This window comes from Crocodylus siamensis, chromosome 3 (assembly GCF_052110815.1).
Source record: "Crocodylus siamensis isolate JL-2025a chromosome 3, ASM5211081v1, whole genome shotgun sequence".
NCBI lineage: Eukaryota > Metazoa > Chordata > Crocodylia > Crocodylidae > Crocodylus > Crocodylus siamensis.
The window spans coordinates 181,410,635-181,429,861 of record NC_143397.1 but is presented as its reverse complement, the minus strand read 5'-3'; the positions used below and the strand labels follow the sequence as shown (position 1 = coordinate 181,429,861).

The 19,227-nt window shown below is 46.1% G+C and overlaps 1 protein-coding gene across 2 annotated transcripts in view; it reads left to right on the top strand.

Moving 5' to 3' along the window:
* The first annotated feature begins 9,044 nt into the window (after positions 1–9,044).
* The window catches only part of GAREM1 (GRB2 associated regulator of MAPK1 subtype 1), a 138,405-nt gene continuing 128,222 nt past the window's right edge, over positions 9,045–19,227 (top strand). For both annotated transcript variants that reach the window (XM_090039895.1, XM_090039894.1), the window contains exon 1: positions 9,045–9,477. In XM_090039895.1, the coding sequence (XP_089896021.1) occupies positions 9,357–9,477 (121 nt within the window). In that variant the 5' untranslated portion in view covers positions 9,045–9,356. The remainder of the gene's footprint in view (positions 9,478–19,227) is intronic.

The following is a 19,227-nucleotide window of genomic DNA, read 5'->3' as shown; positions in this document are numbered from 1 at the left end:
TTCATCACATTTCATATGAAAACCTACTCAAATTTCTACATCAAAACAGGGAAATCTATTCAGTAATCAATATCTAACAGATAAGAGCAGCAGGGCCAGCACCACCTGCCTGTTGCATGCCGCCAGCAGCCTGCGATTTGTCTGCAGGTGCTGTGGGGTATAGCTTCTTCTGTGCGGCTGCCAGTCCCATGCTGTGCCCTTATGCCAGGCACTGCTGGCAGCTGCCCAGGGCCAGCAACACCGGGACAGCTGTGTGGGGCCCCAGAGAGCTGATATGGGACCCAGCATGGCCTCATCCTCAACATCCAGGCCTAGCACCATCTGCATACTGATGCCCGTGCCCTCCACCCAGGGCCCCAACTGCAGCCCAGAGAAGACAGCAACCTCATGGCGCTCTGGGGCAAGGCAGAGGTACTGTGCCAATTTGGGCGAGGCGGGAGCTCCCAACACCCACATTTATGAGGCCCTATCGGGCGGGTGCAGGAGTGAGGGCATGACCGGTCAGCATGGCAGTGCTACTTAAAGGGTAAGGCCTTGTGGGCACAGTGGGTCACCTTGACCAACTACAATCATCAGTCTAGCTGTGCCCACAAGACCATGCCCTTTATGTGGCGACTGACCAGTATTTTGGTGCCCTGGGACTCAGGCCATAACCGTGCAGTGTATACCAGCACAGGCAGCCTGACCGAGCCCCCACCCCACCTTGGCCCCTCCAGTGACACATCACTAGAGGAGGGACCCTTGGGCACACAGCATCCCATCCTGCCCAGCTTCCCGGCTGCAGCCTCCGCCAGCAGCTTGGGCAGCCCTGGCCAGTACCTCCCTCAATAGCCATGCAGCCCCAGACCCCACCATGAGGAATAGCAAACCATGTCACCACCAGCTGTCAGCAATGCCAGCTCCTCCCTGGTAGGGCCCATAGCCAGGCACCTGCAAGCCACACCATGTACACTGTGGACACCAGGTGCAGCCACACACCTTCACCTGCTGGGAAGACCGTGTTGAGCCAGTAGCCATGCCAGCCACAGGCATATGGTAAGCCTCGTACTGGGGGGAGGGCTCTCCCCACCCTGGCCCCTGCTCCCCCTCCCTGCCTGGACCACCTGAACTCTCCTGGCCCTGGGTTACCCCCCACAGCACAGAGAGGTGGGACACAGTGCAAAACTTTGAGCAGCCCAAGCCTCCGCAGTTGGGCAGGCACAGGCTTCTCACCCCAAGGAATGTGTCAGTACAGGCAGCAATGACTTCGGCAGCAGGGGGCAAAGACATGTAGCGCTGCCACAGGTAGCTCTTCAGGTGGCAGTGGAGGTTGCGGGGCAGTCCAGGCTTGTCCCCCATACTGTCATAGCTCAGGGTCCCAAACCAGGAATGCAGGTGTACCTGGGGCACCATGAGGATCAGGAGCAGCAGGGCGTAGTGGGTTGGTCACCTCTCAGTCTGCACAAACAGCATGCAGCAGGGGCACACACAACAGGGGGCTGACTCTGGGACATCTTCCCAGAGAGGCCCCCTGCAGGGAGGACAGGTGCAGCCAGCTCCTTGTCCCAGTTATCCAGGAGCCCCACACCCCCCAAACCTGGGCACCATTGGGTCTTGGACACTGTCCTGGGCCTGGTGGTCTCGTTTGTGCCCACCACTCCCCGGCCCCTGTACCTAGCCCTGCAGGCCTCCTGGCAGATGCCCACTGCCCTGCAGCAGGCCCCCTCCTGAGCCTGAGAGGAGGTCCTCCATCATCTCCAGCTGGCAGGAGCTTCAGGCCTGGCCCCCCACCCCAGATCTGCCTCCACCCAACCCCCTGCAGTATTTTACTGCAGAGTAAATCTAGGCTGGAGTAAATGCATGTGTAGGTGCATCCACCAGGGGCTAAATTTGGTCCATCACTTGAAATACTTTCTCAGAATTTTTTCAGCATCTTAACCAGTATTCACAACATTGAACTTCCCTTTTTTCTGGATTCTTTCCTACCATATTGTCCTGTCTCAGTTATGGGCCAGAATCTGGCATTTGGCCACTCACTCACATTAAGGAGGTACAATTCTTTAGTTCCTTGGCACAGCAGGAATTTGCAAGGTGCAAAGTTCTGTTGTCCCTGGCAAACTAGGTCAGCAATCTAGTATAGAAGTGGGATGGGCAGGGCCCAGCTTCGCCCTTTCTCCTTTGGGTGGTTTGTTCTCTTGGGGTAGTAGAATGAATGTCTTCTCTAGATTTACAAATTGTGATCATGTCTGGCCCAAATCCAGAGGAGGCTTCCACCTCTGAGTTGTTCCACATCTGTATTCTATTCAAAGGGCAAGAACAACTTGAACCCCACTTTTGGTGCTGAGCACTCTTACAGGCAGCACTGAGAGGACACAATCCTGTAGAGAGGCATTTTTCCATGTAGTTAGAAATCATACTATAGACAATGGAACTGCTAAAGATGTACCAATCAGCATTGAGGGAGCTTGTAGAATAGATCAGTTTTAAGGGGGAATTTGAAATAAAGAAGAGGGGCCCTTCTTACACCCTGGGTTTTATGTGGTGTTTATACAGTGTATCTAGAGGCTTCTCAAAAACATCTCCTACAAGCAAAGATCACGGACATGACTAGCAGCAAGGCTCTCTTTATAATGGATTTTATCAAGAAGGTAAGAAAAAGTTTCCTTCTCCTATTATCAGGCACGAAAATTAACTACACTAGATACTTTTGGTTTACTTCAACAAATTAGCATTTAGGGCCTGATTTCCAGAGGTGATAATTATCTGTGACAACTACTGACTTCCATTGGAGTTGTTAGTATTTAGCACTTTGCAAGATTACTCCAACATGTTATTTCAGTTGGCATGCATATGCTCAAAATAAAAAATAAAAAGCATTACCAGTATCATGCATAAAACAATTTGTACTGGAAATGTGTTACCATTGTTTCAAATCCTAATTTAGACAGAGCTTGATGATGTTATGAAATGTTTTTCAAAAGTTTTTATAGCCAATAGTCTTTTTGAGATTTTTATAGCCTGTCTTATAGACAGGTTGGGGAATAAGAGATGTCATCAATAAGAAATATAGTCAATTTAAAAAATGAGTTTAAAAATAATTTTAGGTGTTGTATCTTCCAGAGTTCCCCTGCCACTGCTTGCAGTTTTACAGCCACAATTTCCAGGTTGTAAAGATTACATCTCCTCTGCTGATGTAGGAATGATTCAAACACAAACAATAAAGAAAACTGATTGAATGAGTCCCTGGTTCTAGAATGGACCTCATCTCTCTTTGGAGCTCTATTAACTTCTATTGTATACTAGTGCAGGAGGTTTTGCTAGCTGAAGGACTTAGGTCTTCCTTGTTGAGCAGGAGACAAATTCCTATTCAGAGAGCACTGCCAGATGCACTAAGCAAACCAAACAGCACTAGAATAGGCATGAACTTATATGAATTTCTGATTTGAACACTATATATGTAGCACTGAACTCTCATTAGAAAATGTTCAGGTAAAGCAAGCTAGGGCTATGTCTATGTGGTGCAGGACAGTATGGGGCTTGAGACTTGCAAGCTCCACACCCACCGGCTCTGAAACTAGAAGCAGCATTGCCCTGTTGATTTAGCACTGTGCATATGCTAATTTGTCATAGTGCTTCCAGTTCGAGAAATGAGGGTGTACAGTCAGAGCAGTGCTGCCTTGTGCCATATAGCTATACCCTTGGTTAATATAAAATGAGACTTTCAAATATTCAAATTCATCTTTAATGCTGATCACTTTCAATATGTCTGTTTGCTTGGAAATTGACCAATTTTACTCAGAATGTAAGTGTTATCTTTTAAAAATATCAAATTTACATCCTGTGAAGATAAAGTAATACAAATAGATGAGAATTTCAGAAGTTAGAAGATATTTAAAAGATCACTTGTGGGAGACGAAACAGAATCTGAAAGTGTTTAGCGTACAAAGGCTTCTTTACGATGACTTACATAAATTAAACATCTAAATATTACATCAGGTTTCTGTTTTGTGTTTGCTCAAAACCTTCAAAGAGAAATTAACAATAGCCATCCCCCAGTGTAACATAGAAAAGACTTCTTTCTCCCTAGACAATGACATATACTTACGTGAGGATTACATAAAGTTAGCTTTCTGCCACATTTTGAAGCCATATCCATACTGGAATTCAAAGCATGCTAATCAGGACCATGTCTAACAATTGTTCTTGCTAGAAAGGTACTTTAAGTCCCAGAGGACATCAGGTCCAGCCATGGTCTGTCATAGCTTCCAGCAGTGAATCTCAACCAGGGTGCCACAAGATATTTTTAAGAGTGATGGGGGCACAGGGGAGAGGGGCATGCAATATTAGCACTGTTAGATGTGTAAATACTCAAGCAATTTCCACAGTAAGTCCAGAGATTTCAGTTGCTCTATTATTTTAAGAGGTTTCTGAGGGATGACTTGAATCTGACAAGGGGTGTCTTGAGTCTAACAAGGTTGAGAAACACTGACTTACAGGCTACTTTCACTGAACCTATCAGATCTGAGCAAGAAAAAAAAACAGCTAGCTCTGCAGTAAGCACTTATAATTCCTATTTACTCAGGCCAGCTCTCCTGCAGCTTTCTTCCTTACAGCTTCTCTCCACCTGGGGCTCTACCTAGCCCTCTTCTCCCGTAAAGTAGCAGCGAGTCCCTGGTTGTCTGTACAATGCTGACAACAAGAGATGGAAAAGGGGAAGTGGCAGAAACACCATGGTGCAGACTGAATCAAGGATCCAGAGCTATGCACCCCGCACAGAAACATGTGCCTAAACTGTAACAGATCCTGTCAATCCCAAATTGGCCTCATCAGCCATCTTCAGACCCACAGATAACGCAATCATGGAAGACAATCATCCTCAACTGTGAGGGGCTGCTGCTGATGGTTGCCAAGCACTGTAACTGAGATCAGAGAATGATACCTATTCATAACTATAATCAGGACTCTGAATAAACAGGTCCAGATTGTATAATCATATGATTTATAATTATTCAATTATATAATTGTATAATTAAGGTACAGGCCAATGCCAGAATGGTGGGTACAAATCTACATATGCGGTAGGAACAAAGTATGTAGTTGGGGTTTTATTCCATAATGTTCCCAATACCACTCACTTTTCATTATGAAAGGAGTATCCCTTGTAGTCCCCAGACAGGAAGAGGAGACAAATCCATGTATGGCCCTGCATCCTTCAGGTTGCTTAAACTCCAGGGAGTATTAGGAGGTAGCCAGGACTAATTGTGGCCATGGAGAAGCATGAGAGAGGAAGAAAACTCCATCTTCTCACTGAGTAGTGAAAAGACTGGCCAGTCTGGATCAAAATCATAACTACGGTAAATTTATTCATGAAAGATCCCAGGGAGAGATCTTGTAAATGGACTTCTAGAATTATGTTAAAAAGCATTGAAAAATACTTTTTATAATGGAGGTAGTGATACAGTCTTAAATATACTAATGTTAACAGGCCCCGCAGCCAATTAATAAAATTAGAGTTCTGACAATGTGAACACAGTCAGTTTATCAGAATACAGTACATTGCCTTAAAATTGGTTTCATGATTTTGTTTATTTGTTGTTTTAATGAATTTTAAGGTCTCCACTGCCCAGCAAAGTTGGGACCTTATTGTGAAGAGTCTCAACATTAAGTAAAACATAAGTTGCCAAAAATAATCAAAATCAAAATGTAACTACACAAATATCTTATGCTGTGACCATCAAATATGTAATGCTGTAATATTTTTGTAAGCAGTAATAATAAATCTAAGGTTTTGATTTAACTCCTATTGTTCCCATGCCCTGAATATTCACATATTGTCACAAACAAAAATAGAAATAATTAATATTTTAATTAGATATTGTATTTTAGTTGGATACCTTTCCTAATATGGCGGTAAATTCATAAGCAAAATCTCCCATTCTGACTTAAATAGCAGAAATATTTCATTAAAATTACTGGCTCAAATTACTATGATAAAAGGAACAAAACCCTGTAAATGCTAAGTTGTATTCAGGGAGCTGTATTGGTCCTTTCTGCTTGCCTTAACTTCAGAGAGAAGTAGTCAGTGTATATCTCCAGGGTATGAAGTGTGCTGTTCGAAGTACCTACAATGCACACTTAAGGAAAACAAATGTATATTGTTTATTTTGCACAAGTCTATGGTCTCTTAAAAGGTTTGTTTTTCCAAGCAAAAAATCTGGGAATTCACTGGAGGCTAGTACTTTGAACATTTGTAAGGGTCAAATGCTTTGTAAAATTAATAGCATTATCTTTCCAGATGTGGAATTTACTTTTGACATTAGGCAAACTCAGCTGCACAGTTTAACTTAGCTAGTGCAGAATGGAACAAAATGCCCTTTATACTTTGGTAAAACAATATTAAAGTGGGAGGAGTCCATGCAGAGCACCATGACATAAAATACCACATCTCTCTACTTCTACCTTTGCAAATAGGTCATACATACATCAACACTCTGAGAGGGTCGCATGGTTGGATCTAGGCCAGGGGTGCTCAACCTCCGGTCCCTCGGTCGAATATGGCTCCCGGACCCATCTCATCTGGCCTGCGGGGCTCCCAGGGAGTGGGAAATTTAGTGGTAGGGGAATGGTGGCTATTGATATGGTCTCCCTTGCCTGTGCCAAATTCCCAAATTCCGCACAGCTGGTTGGAGCTGGGCCATACCCTCTTCCTCCTGTGGCTGTACTGGGGCCAGGGCTGGGGTGAGGTTGGGAGTGGGCTGTGCCCTCTTCCTTCCCCACCCCCCACGGGACTGGGCTGCTTCCTGTCCCCCCATCCCCACCACCACCAATCCGCCTTCGTACTGCCACATGGTGCCTGCTGCACCTGCCCTGAGAGTCAGATTGGGACCAACGGCAGGATCTGGCTTGCGGACATACTGGGCATTGTCTATCCTGCCTGCCAGGGAAAAAGGTTGAGTGCCACTGGTCTAGGTTAGCGGTTCGCAATCGTAGACTGAAAGCACCTTTCAGAAAATGCCAGTTCTTGGTTTTCACACTTTCGTTTTTTTGACTCCAGAAAAACAACAGAGCAGTTTATCTGTTGCAAGGAACTGGGGAAGAACACAATGGTGGATTCCTTCTTGAAATCCTTAGTTTTATCTTGTGAATAGTGTTTGCCTGCTTCACAGTGCAGAGCACCCTGCTATGTCCTTGAGAAGATCTCAAGACAACCCAGTTCACAGTCATCCTGGTCGTGAATCATCGTTTACCCATGGTTCTACCTTGTTATTATTTGTATGGGATGGTTTAGAGAGGGCTGATCCTGCTTCAGGCAGGGGGAGGTTGGACTAGATGACCTCTATACACAGAGGTTGGAATGAAAGCTGAGATAACATGGCTGGCTGTGGCAAGGGAAGCAAGGGGCTGGGGAAAGGTGGTGTCAAGCACCACAGGAAGGTGCTGCTGTGGCAGTGTAAAGTGCATCCCTGGCCTCATCTATGAGACAGCAGGGTGCTCAAGATCTTCCTGAAGAATGGGATCTATAACACTGTCACTTACAGAGTGCACCGAGCGCAAGACTGTGACCATCGTGGATGTGGTCTATGAGTTGAAGTGCCAGGGATGCACCCTATATGGATTTGGAGGTTAAACACAAAGGCAGAAAAAAACCCAGCCCGGCCTCTCTATGGGCACTTCTACACATGCTCCAGGGTTGGTGGAGGGGCAGCATTTTAATTAGAGCAGCTGCAAGAGCCACTCTAAAATGCTGCTGCATCTCTTGTATGAGCATCCCTCCATTTCAAAATGGCAATGGGGGTGCTTGAACTAAAGCTTGTGTGATGAACTTTAGGTCCAGTGCCCCCGCCACTATTTTTAAGTGCAGGGACACTTACACAAGACACAGGAGGGTGCTGGAGCAGGACAATTGCCACACTCCAGCAGACTTGATTAATCGAATCTGCTTGGACAGCTGGAATTCCAGCGCACCGGAGCCTCCTCCACACTCGTGTATAGGCGCCCTATGAGTCTGTGCTACCTGGGTGGGGGGAGAAGAAACGTAGAACTGCTTTGGCCAACAAAAATGGTTTTGGGCTGGGGCCCATGGCTTATGAGAAGAGGCTGAGGGAATTGGGCTTATTTAATCTGGAGCAGAGAAGACAGAAGGGATTTAATAGCAGCCTTCAATTATCTGAAGGGGGCTCCCAAAGAGCACTGGCGACACAGAGGGGGTGCGCACAAGTGCGTGTGCACCCCCTGAGATTGGTGGTGCACTCCCTGCAAAAAGCACCGCCACACTGCCGGCAGTGCTTGCAGATCGCTGCTTGCCACCCCCTCCTCGCTGCTGACACTGCCAGCAGTGTCTGCATGTGGTCCCCAATCACTGGTGGCGTCTGCCCCGCCACTGTCACCGCTGCAACTGCCTGCGGGGGCTCCCCGCTCGCCACCACCATACCCCTGCCGCCGCCTGCGGGCACTCGCCGTGCCCTTCCAGCCTCCGGGGGCACGTGTTGTTCATGCTGAAAAGGATGGAGCTGGACTGTTCTCAGTGGTGGCATATTCTCAGTGGTGGCAGATGTCAGAACAAGGAGCAAAGGTCTCCAGTTGCAGCAAGGGAAGCTCAGGTTAGCTATTGGGAAGAATTTTAGTAAAGCACTGGTAAAACAGGTTCTCCGGGGAGGCCGTGAAATCTCCGTCCTTGGAGGTTTTCAAAACCCGGCTAGACAAAGCTTTGTCTGGGATGATCTAGTTGTGCTGGTCCTGCTCTGAGCAGGGGTGGGACTAGATGCCCTCCTAAGGTCCCTTCTAACCCTCCTGTTTCTGCGATTGTGTGACTCCATTTCCCCACAAGCCCTTCAGGGGGGCAGCTGGGCCGCCCAGCCCCAACCCCAACCCCAACCCCAGCCGGACGGCAAAGAGGAGCCGCTTGCTCCCATTTCCCCGACGGCGGCACAAAGAGCGAGCCGGAGCTGCAGCGGCCCCCTCCTGGGCCCGCGCCCGGGCGCCGAGGGAGGCGCAGCTCCCGCCCGCGGTCGGAGGGGGGAGCGAGAGGGACGGGCTGGGAGGAGGGAGCCGCCAGGCCGGCACTTTCCCTTTTGGAGCGGGGAGGAGCGGCAGCTGCGCAGGCGTCCCCCGCACCCTGTTGATTAGGCAGCGCTGGGATGGCGCTTCCTGGGCCAGGCGCAGCTGCCGCCGGAGCGGGGAGCAGCGGCGGCGGCGGGTCCCGGGGGGCAGCAGCAGCAGCGGCCGCAGCAGCCGGCGCCGGTGCCGGCGCCGCGGGGCGGGAGTCACCTTGCGCTTAGCCCGGCGCAGCATGTCCCGGGGCGGCGGCGGCGCTGGCGGCAGCAGCAGCGGCTGAGCCAGGCGCGCTCCGTCCCCTGCCCCTGCAGCAGGGAGGGAAGATGGACCCGGGCCCGGCCGCGGGCTGCAGCCTCAAGGATGTCAAGTGGAGCGCGGCGGCGGCGCCGCTGGACCTGCTGCTCAGCACGTACCGCCTGCCGCAGCTCGCCCGCCTGGACAGCGGTGAGTGGGCGCCGCCAGGCAACTTCTGCCGCTCTCCGCTCCCCTCCCCTTCCCTCGCCGCCCGGGCTCCGGCGCCCGGGGCTGCCCCGGGCCGGCAGCGCCCCCCGCGCCCCTCCCCGGGCCGAGGGGCCGCCACCCGCAGCCTCTGCCTCGGCTTCGGCAAGTTGGGAAACAGCCTCCCTCCCTCCCCCTTTTCTTTTCCTGTCAGCGCTCCCCCCCTCCCAGGCTGGAGGTGCCCTCACTAGGCTCAAGGTGCCCCTTGTAGGCTGGAGGCACCCTCAGAAAGCTCCGGCTCTTGACCCTCCCTCCTCTTTCCTCCCCCCCTTTGGCCAGTGTGTTGCCCACAGCAGGTCCCCGCACTTTTTGTTTTTGTTTTTTTTTCCCTAATGTACTGTTTGAAAGTGGCAGACTCTCTCCAGTGCCTGGAGAAGGCTGTCTGTGCCTGAAAGCTTGCAAAGAACAGTTCTTTTTTCCCCCCCCTTTTGCTATTTGGTGATCCCTTTTATTAGACCAGCTAAAGACCCTTGTTTGCCTGTGTCCTTGGACCAACCAGGCTAGAGCCAGCAACCTTATTTGAAACCTGTTTTGTTTTTGTTTTTATTCCGTGACTTGTGGTTGCACGCTGTGAATGCTTGTGTGACACCCGTGAGAGGACCTTGAGGCCAGCCAGGGAGATGCAGCTCCCTGGTTGGGAATCACTGGTTTAAGCGGACTTAGGTCCTCGAGACCCATCTGGTGTTGACTGGGGTATTTTTTGTTTTTTGTTTTTGCTTTAAAAGTTCACAATTCAAATGAAGACAGGCACTTTAAAATACTGAAGGCTAAAACAAGAGGATGGGATGTTGCGGTAGCCCCATCAAGGCCAAGTTTAACAAAAAAAAAAAAAAAAGCAACAAAAAACCATTAAATAAGTGGTGGTGTCTAATTGATCGTGTTACTGTTTACTGAAAGAGCAGCAGACCTATAAAAAGAGAGGTAACTTGAGAAGCTTGGTAAGTCTCAGAGGAAAGGCACTTTTATTACTATTTACTTGTATTCCAGCCTCAAGTTTCTAGGCCAGCATATTTTCTAATGAAGTTAGGAAGGCAGATGTTAGTCTGCCAGAATGGCTAGTAGGGTAACATGCTGCTATTTAAGACACGAATTTGGGACTCTAGCTTCTCGAAGGTGGAAGTAATCTTGGCTTTTCAGGGCCCGATGCTTGTGATATGTTGTTGTGAGCCTGTGAAAAATTTGTGTTGTCCCCCATCTGTTGAAACAGCTAGGGTGAGAAGGATCAGTCCACACTTGCTTCAGGTGCCCAGCACATGCCTGGAGTGATGGATTTAGTGATAGTGGGAGAGATGAAAAGAAAGTTTTACATCCATTGCAGCAACTTTGAAGGCAGAAAATATCCCTAAGCTTCTTAGAGTGTTCTCAGTAGCTTATGAAGTGGCTTTATAATGTGATGTTAAAGTTTCTTCTGTTAATGTTAAAAGCTGTACTTTTAAGTAATGTCTCGTCTTTCTTTTCCCTCTGCTAGCAAGAGTGTAACTGGCTAATTTTTTTAACTGTCTTTACTATAAACATCTGATGATGGAAACCAGGACTCCTTCCTTACCCGTGTTACTTTTTTATGCAATGCATCTCCTATATAACTTATAATGATGACTTTGTACAGATGATCAAGACTAGATGAAAGGAAAGGTTTCTACGTTGTAAACTGCTGATTACTGTTGTAGTGATAATGTATGTAAAAGCTGCTAGGGTAATGATGTATTGTAGTAACACCTTCTGTCACTTGAAGCAGCTAAGATGGCCTCCAATCACTGTATTTAACACTGTCAGCTTAACCTATACATCTTGTACGTTGGTCTGGCTGTGCTGGCAGCAGTTCGTGCTGTAGTAGCAGCCTTTTTACTCCCAATCTTAAGTGATTTTTACGTTCTCTTGCATGCTCCTGATTTCCCTCACTGAAAGGCTTTGGGAACAGGGAGAACTGTGTGTGAGAAACAGGTAAAAATTGTCTCCAGCCCCCCTTCCCCCCTGCCCCCACCCTCCATCCACCCTTCCTTGGTGTTTGTGCATTTGTTTTGGTGTTGGTAATAGGAATGCTTCATAGTTGTTGAGGAGGTACAGATGTTGCTCAACTTTGTGCTCAGATCTTGCTGCTTGCTTCATTTCTAAGGTCTTTGTGCTTTTGCTCACAGGTGGCAGACAAGTCAATACTTCATGAAGAATCTGGACACTAGACGGCCTACTTTTACTTAGTATTAAGAGAGCATTTTCTGCTGGGGAGGGGTGGAGGGGAGTAGGTCCTGGGGTAGCGGTGGGAGAAAGCAGTGAATCAGAGCTTTGTTCATTGAAGTGACAATAGCTCCAGCCACTCATTTACACAAAATATTCTCATCTCAGGGTCTCTGTCATGACCCTTGGTAACAAAGCTACTTAATGATAAAGCCTCCAGATAAAAGAAAATGAAGACAACGTTGATTAAAAAGTGTATCATCTGAAGACTAACGTCTATCTTAACTTTGATTACACAATAGGTTTTCTACCGGGATACGTTTGTCTGTTTACAGTGAGCTCCTTGAAACATGTAGCTGGCCAGGCTTGGTCACCTGAAGTTAAATGCCTAAAAGTGCTTGATCTGAAATGTGATTAAAAAAATTAATCGCCCCAGTAAAATGAACAGAATCTACTAGTGCCTTTCAAAAATTAACTTCTAGTTGAGTATATTGCATTAGGCACCTCAGGCCTGAAAATGTTGGATAGTAGACTCTCTTGAATGGTATCTTAGACTGGCTCCTTCTACCTTCATGAATTTCCATGAAAAGAAAGATCCTGGATTTTGGGAAGTTTGAGGAACTGGAGACTCCTCCAACATTTTCCTGCAGTGATATTGCAAATAGTTGCCATTTACATTTACTTGTGGATGTAACTCTTGTTAATTAAAGTTCTTAAATTGTATGAGTGCAGCAACTTCAGGTCTTCGTTGTTTCTTCATATCGGATTATTTTAAGCTAAGAAAAAGGTGAAATTGAATGTTTAAACTGTGTCAGTTCTTAAAGGCAATAAGTATAATTTTCTGCATGTAGACCGCTTTTTTATTATGGAAATTGCTAGCGCCTTAATAGACTAAGGGCCAGATCCTATTCTGTCCTGTTCAAGTCTATGAAATGCTGTTAACACAGAAAGTGGCTGGGTTCTTCTCTTTCTTGCTGCATTTTGATTTAGCTTTTAAAGTGTGTATATATATTTAAAATAGATGCATTATTAGTCTTACAATCACCTTGTTCAAGTCTGAATGTGGCTGCCTTAGGCTGCCTAGTCACTTTAAGATGTAGAATAAGACTAGTCCCAAGAGTTCATAGAAAACAATCCAAGTTACTAGAGCTTACAAACTACAGAATACTTAAATTTAAAAAACCCCAGTAACTCAGCTCTTTCCGCCTAAGAGGAGATGGTTTCAAATGTACTGAGACTTGTATAAGAGTCCTGTCATACTCCTCCCCCAGAATTGCAGCCCTAAAGATGAAATCTCAGTCTCTGTGAAATTGATGGAATTTTTGTCTTTCCCTTCTGTTGAAGAAGTTCCCATGGTGAAATCCTAACAGCAAAAGATCTGGTTGATAGTGGTGATTAATGTGGGAGAAAATGGGTAGACCCTGTATATGAAGAGTGGATAAAGCCCACAGAAAAATGCAATAATAGTTTGAGGCCATGTCCATTTGCAATACCTGAATGCTGAAAGGCACAACTACCTTGAAACTTTAACTTTTCTGGCCGAAGGTACGACAGGGTGGCACTTTTGAGACTGACTGGTTCAGAGAGGTATGAGCTTCCATAGACAACACCCCACCTCATCAAATGCTAGGAATGGATTGGCAGAAAGAGGATTTTATATAGAAGGCAAAGGGACAGGGGAAGGGGACACTGCTAAGAGAGGTAATAAGTGAATAGATTGGATCAGTTAAGATGAACCCTTGTTCCCAGTTAACTAACACCTGAAATAAACAGCTAGTTCAGGTGATGCAATAAGACTCTCAACTTCATGTACATTTCCGGTAATGGTTACCCTTAGGATATCTTCAGAGGCCAGCATTAAAATGCTATCAAGATTTTAAGAACTGGAAAATGCATTCTGTGAATATGGTCTGTTGGTGATGAACTCTATGGCTGGCTTTCAAATCTGGCTCTTGTTTCTAAGGTCACTGTCCTCTGTTCAGGGCCTAACAGTCCATCATTGTGGAAATTTAACAATGGTGGTAGGATGAGAAGGACTCCTAAGAAATAAGACAGTGTGCTGCTTTTTGTTTGTTTGCTTTTGTTTTTTCCTTATTGGCCACAACCTGGAACTATGTTCTCTCTCAATCCCAAAGAGTTTGGTCCACGTAGGTAACAGTGAGGTCACTGCTGCTGCCATCTGTTTAGATCTGACCTGCCAGTCAAAATAATTTTCCAATGCTTTCTGTTCCTTGGCAATGCATGTCCTCCCTTCAGAAAGGTAGTGTTTGAATGAAACCTTCTGGCCCTAGTGTGGTTCATATAGAAAGCCCAGTTGTGAAGAATCAGTGTTGAGAAATTACTTCTCAGCTATTCGCTTAGCCTGAGACCACTGCTCTGAATTTCCATGGAGATGGTACCCCTGGATTCATACGGGCTATTAAAGCTTAGGGGGATTTTTCTTTTACTTGAAGCATGCGCTTGCAGTTACTGTAGGAAAGAGTAACTGAATTACGATGTGGGTGAAAGGAAGTGAAAGCCATTGAAATGGAGGAATTGTAGGGCTTAGGTGAATTGTATCATGACCACTGCAACAGGGAGATACTTCATGTGATGTACAAAGAAGTCAGCAAAGTCCTACTGCTTCTTGGGGAAGAATGGTTTGTATTTGTTGTGCTACAAATCTCTGTCCTCGAGGTACTGGGGGAGGAAGGGAGTTGGCACAGCAGATGCACCTTTCTTCAAAGATGTTTGGAGCCATAATGATGAGAAGCTTTAGAAATGTGAGAGAAAAGACATCAATCTAGTCCATTTTCCTGTCAGCATGTGATTGTTCTGTATACGGGGGTGGCAAAGGCATGGCTTGCAGAGCCTTATATTGTCAGGCCTACAGTGCTCTCTGTGTGTCTCAGCGGAGATCCACATGTGGTATATGCTGGATTGGCCCTGTGCACTGAATGTGGCCCACAAGGCCAGGGTAGAATGTATGCTGTACCTGCAACATGGGGCAGGTCTGGGGGGTGCATTACATGTAGTGTCCAGGTCAGGCTGGTTGTGAACATTGGCTTTGACCTGTGGGGCCTGTTTGCAGGCCCAATTCAGCCTATGGACCAGCCACAGGCCATTCACCTGGCCCATGAGCCCTAATCAGTTTGACACCCCTGTCCTACATCATGGTTAGTTGTGCTCAGGCTAGCTGTAAATGTCTTGGAAGACAAGGTAGATATGCACCTTAGACTTACCAAAATGTATATTTGTATGCACGTGCGTGAGTAGCATAAGTTTTTGTGGGCTGGAGCTTGCTTCATCAGATGTGTTATCAGAACACAGACAAATGTAATATGACTATAAACAAAATATCTACTTAAGTTAGTCTATAAGGTGCAAATCTACTGTCTTTTACTAAATTTCAAATTAATACAGCTAACCACATCTCCATGTCTTTAAACTGTACGTCACTGAGTGTTACTAGATATCGCCATATTAAGTAGAGCTGCGTGACTGCATACGTGGCAAAAACTTAGTATTATGTCACTTCACAAATCCTTGAAATGGAGCAGTGGCCTTATACTGCAACGAATCTTGCTGATCTGTGGGTTGAGTACAGATACAGTTATTCTAACTCTTGTAAATGGTTTCTTCTCTTTAAGAAGCTATTTGTAAACTATTTCAGCAGCCTGTTGCTTGAGTGAGATGGTGATAGATGCCATCGTTGGTAGCAGACATTAACACCAATGATCCAAATGAACGTGCTGGGTAAGGTAAGCTTTTGTACAGTATGCAGGTAGATGAATAAAGCAAAGTCTCTGATTTGGAGAAGGCAAAAAAGAAGCAGTCTGTATTTTGTTGAAAGGGATAGAGGCTAACAGCCTGATTTCTTAAAGCTATTTAGCAGCTTTAAAGAAATCTAAACCATTTATTTGAATTGCATGTACATGAGTTCATACAACTAATAAAATCTCAGTATCAGTTTCTTTCTCTGCCTGTCCCTCTTCTTCCACCCCTGCCCCCACCTCCTTGTGGTCTGCTGAATACATCAGGACAATTGAGTGAAAAAACAGTTGAAGCCCTGCCACTAACCACTGCTTGCCATCTCCTTTCTTTTCCCCCTTGGCAAAGACATGTTCCAGAATCATTTTAGTGAAAAAACATTTAATTCTTTTAAAATCCACTGCTACCCAGTGGCATCTGTGAAAATTGCCCTGCCCTTCTGGAGACGAGAGTCCAAGTAACTTGGCAACACCTAGTCTCAAGGGAAGAACAGCCTTCAGAGTGAGGTGCACAAGTTCCTTAGCATATACCTCCATTTTTAGGTTAAATCTCTGACTTTTCTAGCATGTGTTCAGTCACTTCATATACAATAGTGTATTCTGTATACTTGATTAGTATGCCATTCTGTTATACTAGCCTGTCATAATCTTGGTAGTATCCTACTGTGATTAAGGAATGCAAAACAGTTTTATAGATGTTAGGGGCTGAAAGAGACTTTACTGATCATTGGGTCCAGCCGCCCTGCATTTGTTCAGGAAAAACTTCTTCGTTGTAAGCTTCTGTTTTCACATGCTTGTGGTATTCAAGTACTTATAACAATGGGTTAACTTAAAGCCATATTAAACAAAACTGCAAAATACCTGCTTTTGGGGATGACATATTAACTCTCATCTGTATATAAAGACTATCCTATAAAAGCAAAACTTCTCCAGCCAGTGTTTTATATGAGACTGAAAAATACTTTACTGAAAAATACTTTGCTAATATCTCTTTAATTGTAATTCTGTTTTTTTAAATCTTACCGGGGGCCTCTTGTTAGCTTGCTTTCTAAATTTTTATCTGTATATAATGTTTTGTGGATATTTTCTCTTATTTTTTAAATAGTCCACAAATGGTTATCAGTCAAGTTGGTCATAATTTGGACAGGTTAACCAAACTATTAGGATAGTTGTTGAAACAACACTACATAAACTAAAGCAAATGTGCGGTGATTCAAGTGCTCATAATAGAGGCACAAAAGGACCAGTCCAGCAATGAACTTTTTCTTTCTTTCTTTATTTTTAAATGCCTTTGTTGGGCAAGGTGTTCCTGGCAGCTGTAATTATGATAATTTGGCAGTCCCTATAGTAGTCCAGTAAAGGGAACTTGAGAGAATATGCCAAAAAGAAATGTTGGAGAATGCTGGCCAACATGGTATGGCTAAAAGTAATGTTGTAAGAGGAGCTATGTTCCAGAAATTCCAACTGTGGTTTGTCAGCAGCAAGAATATTCATGTTACCATACTTTCCTCTTAATATAAGAAGTAACTAGCTCCTTAGATCTGACCATCTTAAGTCTTAGGAAAATATTCATCATATTAATAACGCACTGCTATGACTCAAAAACAAGCTTCATAAAACCCATTGAGCCAAGTTTCTGAAATGGCTTCTATGTTACTTTTTATGGTATTTTTTCTTCTGATAAACAGTGCTATTTAATACTTATTTTATGTGTACAGCTTGCATTTTCCATACTGTTTATAACTGCATAGACTCTTCATTTGTATTTATAAGGCATTATAGGTAAATGTGTAGGCCAGTATACTGTAAGGATGGAATTAGGCAAATACCATCAGGATAGGATTTTTGGCCTAAATAATTTATTCTATAATTTAGACTGAAGATGCAAGTCAGTGCAAGACTATGGTGTGTGAAGAGCTTTGGAAATGTGTGCAGACTTGGGGATTTGTGATAAGGGGATGAAGTCATTTAGGTCAGTTTAACTGGTTGCTGGCACTCAGCTGCCAATATTACAGTCCATGTGCTTGCAGCCTGTCCTGGTGGTGAGTTTGTTTTGGCTGTAATATGTGAGAAAATAACTCTGTCCTCCAATCCACTGGTTGGTACACTATTTGGCAGTTGTTCCAGTGCATTTTGGGAAGCTAGCAGCCTTTTGGAGGATTGCGGAGAGAAGATCCTTGTGATCCATCCCATGATTTACATTTTCAATGCTTTTTTGATCTCTTTGCCATCAGATATGTGAATGCTGAACAGATGGACAGTAGGGCTGTGTGAAGTTTCGGTAGCTGATTTGAGTTGGAGGAGATACAGCAGCCGAATCTCCAAATTGAATCGGGAGACCCATTAATTTCTCCGAATCAAATCAGAAGCCTCTGAATCTATTTTGGAGCGATTTTGGAGATTCAGCCATAGACTGTACAGGCAGGCACTAGGCAGTGCTGGCAGGAGCAGCTGGGGGAGCAGCCAGATGAGCCCTGGCTTGAACTGGCAGCCCCAGGAGAAGCCATGGCTCCCCTGGCTGCCCCTCCACCGGCCGGGCCAAGGCAGGCAGCACTGGCAGCCCCGGGAGAAGCTGCGGCAAGCCAGCGGGATTGAATTGGGAGCTGGGGGGAAGCCCCCGATCATTCCCTCCAGCCCCCGTGGCTTATCCTGGGGCTGCCAGTACTGCATGCCTTGCCCCGGCAGGGGAGCAGCCAGACAAGCTGCGGCTTCTCCCAGAACTGCTGGCTCAAGCCAGAGCTCGTCTGACTGCTCCCCCAGCTGCTCCCGCCAGCACTGCCTGCCTGTATAGTCTATGGCTGAACGTATTTGGATTTGGCAGAATCGAATCGGGACAGTGATCTAAATCACCAAATTGAATCGCTGTCCATAGTTTCATAGTAGCTAGGGTCAGGAGGGACCTGAACAGATCGTCTAGCCTGACCCCCTGCCACAGGCAGGAATGAATGCTGGATTCACAAGACCCCAGATAAGTGATCATCCAACCTCCTCTTGAATTTGCCCAAGGTAGGGGCAAGGACCAGTTCCCTGGGAAATTGGTCCCAGATTTTGACCACTCTAACTGTAAAATATTGCCTTCTGATCTCTAACCTAAACCTATTCTCCATCAGTTTATTACTGTTGTTCCTTGTCACCCCAGGTGGTGCTGGGGTGAAAAGGGCTCTACCTATTTGCTGTTGATCTCCCCTGATGAGTTTGTAGGCAGCCACTAGGTCCCTCCTCAGCCTCTTCTGGCTGAGGCTGAACAGGTTCAGGTCCCTCAGTCTCTCCTCATAGGGCCTGTCCTGTTGCCCTCTCACCAACTGGGTTGCCCTCCTCTGAACCCTCTCCAGGTTGGCCACATCCCTTTTGAAGTGCGGCACCCAGTACTGGACACAGTATTCCAACTGCGGCCTGACCAAAGTCGCATAGAGGGGGATTATCACCTCCCTGGACCGGCTTGAGATGCACCTTTGAATGCATGGCAAGGTATGGCTGGCCTTGCTGGCTGCAGTCTGGCATTGGCGGCTCATGTTCATCTTGGAGTCAGGAATGACTCCAAGATCCCTTTCCACCTCTGCTTTCAAGAGGGGAACTCCCCAGCCTGTATGTAAGCTGTGGATTCCTTCTCCCAAGGTGCAGCACCCTGCATTTGTCTACATTGAACCCCATCCTATTCTCATCTGCTCACTTTTGTAGTCTGTCTAAATCTAGTTGTGGTCTCTCTCTCCCTTCAAGTGTGTCCACCTTGCCTCACATCTTAGTGTCATCAGCAAACTTGGACAGCGTGCTTTCC